At 40.0% G+C, this 5,835-nt stretch overlaps 2 protein-coding genes across 3 annotated transcripts in view; both read left to right on the plus strand.

Moving 5' to 3' along the window:
* The window catches only part of LOC147817652 (extracellular calcium-sensing receptor-like), an 811-nt gene extending 586 nt beyond the window's left edge, over positions 1–225 (plus strand). Inside the window, exon 3 of the mRNA XM_087169954.1 lies at positions 7–225. Within this exon, the coding sequence (XP_087026080.1) occupies positions 7–225 (219 nt within the window). The remainder of the gene's footprint in view (positions 1–6) is intronic.
* Positions 226–4,880: 4,655 nt separating this feature from the next.
* Positions 4,881–5,835, plus strand: part of LOC111673685 (extracellular calcium-sensing receptor-like) — a 4,731-nt gene continuing 3,776 nt past the window's right edge. The window contains exons 1-2 of one of the 2 annotated variants that reach the window (XM_087169972.1): positions 4,881–5,150; positions 5,360–5,566. In XM_087169972.1, the coding sequence (XP_087026098.1) occupies positions 4,890–5,150; positions 5,360–5,566 (468 nt within the window). In that variant the 5' untranslated portion in view covers positions 4,881–4,889. The remainder of the gene's footprint in view (positions 5,151–5,359; positions 5,567–5,835) is intronic. The other variant, XM_087169971.1, reaches the window with a different exon arrangement.

Genomic DNA, 5,835 nt, shown 5'->3' on the forward strand with positions numbered 1-5,835 from the left:
ATCACTTTCAGCATGCTGATCTTCTGTGCTGTGTGGGTGGCCTTTGTCCCTGCTTATATCAGCTCACCAGGCAAATATGCAGATGCAGTGGAGGTATTTGCCATCCTGGCCTCTAGTTTTGGCCTCTTGGTGGCGCTGTTTGGACCCAAATGTTACATAATCCTCCTGAGACCAGAGAGAAACACAAAGAAAGCTATCATGGGTCGAGGAAACACAAAGTCGTAAAATTAGCTAACAAGTTTTCTAGCTGACAGTAGGTGTGTTTGTCTATACTTTCTGATATGACCCATTGGAGCCCACTGGCGAATGGGGATATGCCTTGATAAAGTGTTAAAAATCCCTTTTGAAAAAAAATACCCCTGTCATGATGTGATAATGCTGTTGCAATTGTTCATTATGTTTAGGCACAAAACCAACTTAGCCAGGTTTAGGGAAATATGTTTTCAATTAAAATAAATTGATAATTTATGTTAGAGGACCTCATCTTGGCCAATGTTTTCAACGACCAACCAAGGCATCTTCCCAAATTTGACTTTGTGGTTCTATAGTAACATTAACACACCTCTTCCTTTGATCCTGTAATCATTGTTACAGTGAGTAGAGTGATGTGTCTCTTGAATGTAAACATATGCCCTTTATGAGCATTTACTGAAATGACTGATGCTGTCTGACAAGACCACTGGAGGTCACCAAACAATAGAAGTTAATTAAGTGTAATTACAATATTGTGCAACAGTGATCAGCATCAGACAAAATGAGAAATCTCAATAAAAAACGACTTACAATGTTAAATTATTATGCCATTTTTGTCTGATCTTCTATTTTTATATTCCTGGGGTTTGAGAGATGAAAAAAGTATTGTAAAAGATTTGTGAATGGCTTAGTGAAACAATGAAATTGGTAGGTTATCTCTACATCAATGTGGTGTCAGAATAATTGGAAAAATTAATATTGAACTGGGAAAAGTCACATGCAGTAACCATGGTAATAAGTTAAACAAATACTGGAAAAAGCAATACAAATGTAGTTTTAATTGTCTGAGCAATAAACTAGAGCACAACTTTGTCTATATTGTTTGCATATTCCAACTTAAATGCACATGAACACACATAAGTTGGAAGAACGACTTCCCAACTTGGGAAATAGGACCATTCAAGGAGCACATAAATGCAGCATACTTGTGTAATCCTGAGAGGAAAGTTCTCTCCACCCACACTTAAAAAACTCAAAATCAAAGAAAAAAGTATAACCATCTAATTTCTTGTCAAAATATCTAATTATGTTTAATATACAGTCACACAAAACATTTCAGTTAGATATGGGGACTTGTTTTCAGAAAATTCATCTTGAATGTCTTGTTAAGTAGAAGAGCCTTGAGAAACATCTTATTTAGAGTTGTATCTCAGATGACAAAAGCTTTTTTGTCATAAGATGTTTAAGTTGCTGTGTTAATTGTAAAAGATCATCTTGTTTCAAAAATTGGACTTGATTTGGGAAAATACAAATACTAATTTCTTATAAAATCTAAAAGACAACAGTTTTTTCCCAACTCATCATACAGTACATTACATTATATAGGCTACAAGACAGAAGTGCTAGCTATTATTACAGTCCAAATAGTAGTTTGGTGTATAATCAAAAACATTGTTTGCATCCACAAAAACATTGGTTTTCCCTAGGGATCTTCTACCTCTTAAAACCTGGGGGATTTCTGAAAACTTGACATTCACTAAAATCTTCAGCCTCTGAAGCAGATAGAAACCGTTTGAGACCTTAAACCTTTGACATTTATTGTTAATCATTGCCATTGCCTTTGAAACTGGATATGGCAGAAAAAACAAACAATTGGTTACATTTTCAGTTCAGTTCAACTCTTTATAACATTTAGAGATTTCTTTCAATGTTGATGAACTTCAGGCCAAAGGCAATGATTTCCAATTAAATCCAAAGGTTTAGGGTCTGAAATGGCTTTATTTCATGTTTCTAGCTCCTCTCGCTAGCAGTGATACTGGCTTCTTGAACAGACAGGACTTCAACTGGTACCCACACAAGAACAGATGAGATGTTGCACAGTCCCACCAACTCAGGAACAAGAGCGGCGTTGACTGAGAGGGCAGTTGAAGAAGACTCTGGATAGCTGTACAGCAGAGGCTGAGCAAGCTGGGCAGCTGGAGACCTGGGCCGCTGGAGACCTAGGCCTGTGGCTCAGGCTGGAACCTGAAGATCTGGGACTGAGGTTCACACTGTTAGCTGGAAGACCTAGGGCTGAGATTTGGGCTGGTAGCTGCTTGTTTAACTGGTGTTTCTGTGATCGGTTCTTCTTTCTATGGTCTCCAACCCATAGATGTCTGCCAGGACAGGCTAGGCAGGTTCCCAAAAAAGGAGACAACTCAAGGTCCTCCAGGTCTGAATCTGACAGGGGGTCAGCAAACATGCAAACTAGAAGCTGAGGATCAGGAACTGACAGGAGATAAGGAACAGGAGATGGCTGGACCAGTGACCGGAAAGCAGGAGCTGATGTCAGCTAACCCACAGTCTAGGGATCAGGAGCTGACCAGACCATCGACTGGGGATCAGGAGCTGGGGTCTGCGGACTCTAGCTTCACTGCTAGTCGATTGGGAAAATGACTGGTGGCTAGCAGAGGCAGTGTCTGTTGGAGCTGACTGTAGTTGCGGGACCCTGGGGTCCCCATCTGGGAAGAAACTTGGGGGTAGTGGGCTTGTGGTTAGCAGGCTCGATGCTAGCAGGCCGGGGTACAGACTGGGAGCTAGCATGCTGGAAGCTAGCCGACTGGGATGCACACTGGAAAACAGGTTGCTGAGCAGCCTGGACAGCAGGATAGGGACAAGTAGGCTCGATGCTAGCTGACTAGGAGAGTAGCTGGAGATTTGGTGTGTTTACAAAGTCCAAAAGTCATTCAAGCAATGAGCTCTTCAACCAGGGTCTCTTGAACATTTCCCTGTGTGATATCCTCAGAGCTGCCTCTCTTTACTCCCCATAAATATCCCTTAACCACTCACAATAGAAAAGCAGGGTGTATGAGAGTTCTTTAAGCTCTTTATTAAAAGAAGTGCAGACAAAAACAAAAACTTTGCTGGTTAAATTAAATGATTTATTAAACAAAGGAAATCTCAAAAGTCTTACTTAAAGAATTAAACTAATCTAGTAAAGTGGCCGGGAATCCAAAATTCAAAAACAAAATCCAAACTCGCGAACTAACATGGGAACTTGAGGAAACACTGGGGAATATAGCAGGGACAAAAACAGACAAACTGACAAAGACAACAGGGAGCACAGATACATATGCAAGGGGAGCAGGTAGCCAGACACAGGTGTAACACATTAGGGCAGGGCAGACAATCACCATGGCAGGAAAACAAGACAAAGACTATCAAAGAATATCATAATGAAAGTTCTGGTCCTGCCTTGGTCCTAGGCTTGTGTCTGGTCCATATAAATCCACATTTCGGCAGAGTCCGGCTTGTATCCTCCGGTATTGACTGACTGATTTTCTGTCTGCGTGCCATAATTGGCCCAGATGTGGAAGTAGCATCTGACAGTCATGCAGTATATGGACCATATTCAGGAACCATGCGTAAACTGGGCCAGCAGAAAAAAAACATGTGGCCCAAGTGTGGGGCAGATTTATTTTGCTATCTGGGACCGGACACACAAGGAATGCTACTTCAAAATAAAATAGAAAATCAACAAAACTCCAAACATAATGTCTTCGAAGTCCAAAGAAGCTGGTAATATATTTATAGTATAAAGTGAAATGCGGTAGTAGTACAAAATATAAAGTAAATAACAGTATAGCATATACTATTGCTCAGGGCTGATTTGTCCATTTGAGGAATTCATTTTTGTACATTTCTCATGAACACAAGTTTGGGATTGTATTTATTATTTGTCCGTAAAAAGTGACTCTTCTGATACATATATCTGTGAGCTCAGATATTAAACAGCAGAGCACAGCAAACAAGAAGAAAACTTGTAATTTATCAAAAGGCAAGTAAGTGTAACAGTCTGTGCATTTTATCTACAACTTAAGATAAATATGAAGCCCACAAAAGTCGATTTAATACGATTTTTAAAAAAAACGAATATACACATAATATGACTGTCATGCAATTTTCACTAGACCTCAATCATTGCAATCATTCACGACTTAAAGTTGGATTGAAATGGATTCCAACATGGCCTTGGAGAGTATCAAAAGTGCACACATTAATTCTGGCTCAGTACAAATCAGTTTCAAATGAAATGCATTGTACGCCCTGCCCATTCTACTTCATCTGCCCTGATGGGTGGTTTGCAAGATTAAACAATTCTGCAAGTCAATAAAAGGGGACATTGTGATGAAACTCACTGACTGGGCTCAGAAAAGGCGTAAACCAGAAGTCATGAGGGCATTTTTAGACACCACTTTGGTCTTGCCCATGTTGTTGTAGATGTGTATAAGAGACAGGCCTTACAAAGTCGAAAAAGCTGGTAAAGACATTCAATGGTTTTAGCATGTACACAGTCTGTGTTTTTTGCAGGTGAGCTATTTTTCCACATGTTCCTGCCTGAGTGACCGGCAAAAGTTTCCATCCTTCTTTAGGACAATCCCAAGTGATGCTTTCCAGGTGAAAATCTGTCAGCAAAATTAAAATAAATTAAAAATGGCATGTGCAATTAAAAATATTATCAGGAAGAACAACCCTATTCTAAAAATATTTTCCTTTTGTGTATAACTAGTAAAATTATTTGTCTCATTGATGGAGTTGTATGGTGTAACACTGCAAGGCCATAATTAAAGATGATACATTGTTTATCAGGATTTCCAGTGAAACATTATTCCAGCCTGTGCACTAATCCCCCCTCTCTGTATTCTTAGGTGCGTGCTATGATTCAGATTCTAAAACACTTTGGCTGGACTTGGGCAGGTCTGCTGATCAGTGGTAATGATTATGGACTCCACGCTGCCCGATCCTTTCAAACTGACCTGAGTCCATCTGGTGGAGGTTGTCTGGCTTACTTAGAGATTTTGCCAGAGGGCAATGACCCAGCTGAAATTAGAAGGATTGTGGATGTGATGAGGAAGTCCACAGCCCGTGTGGTCATTGTGTTTGCACATGAGAGTCAAATGATTAATCTAATGGAAGAGGTTGGGCTTGAAATAGAACTTAATTAAAGCTGAAATAATTATACAACTTAATAAATACTATATTACACCAATGCTAGCAGGTTTTGCAAAAAACTTATTCTCTATTTCAGTTATGATGATATGATGATATCACTTTACTCATACTACTGTGTAAAACATAGGATTTCACTTATGAATGACACTAGCTGTTATTATACTGCATTGTACAGGTGGTGAAGCAGAATGTGACAGGCCTGCAGTGGATGGCCAGTGAAGTCTGGACATTAGCTTCTGTTCTCCAGACCCCCCACCTCATGCCGTACCTGGGTGGAACACTGGGCATTGCCATCCGTCGAGGAGAAATACCAGGACTCAGGGAATTCCTCTTACAAATACGTCCTGACCTACACCACAACAACAGCTATGGAAATGATGTGGTGAGAGTTTAACCTCGCAATCTGATATTTACAAGAATGATATATTGTCATTGTTCTAAATACACAGTTTTGAATATGTTTCAGGTAAACCAGTTTTGGGAATTCACATTTCAGTGTAGATTTGCTCCACCTCCAGCAGGTTGGGTGGAAGCTGGAGGAGCATTATGCACTGGACATGAAGATCTAGAAAATGTGGAGACTGAGTTTTTGGACACTTTAAATCTAAGACCAGAGTACAATGTGTATAAGGCTGTGTATGCCCTGGCATA

This window comes from Seriola lalandi, unplaced genomic scaffold, assembly GCF_002814215.2.
Source record: "Seriola lalandi dorsalis isolate HSWRI2012SDOR001 ecotype SW California unplaced genomic scaffold, Sedor1 jcf7180002054924, whole genome shotgun sequence".
Lineage (NCBI taxonomy): Eukaryota > Metazoa > Chordata > Actinopteri > Carangiformes > Carangidae > Seriola > Seriola lalandi.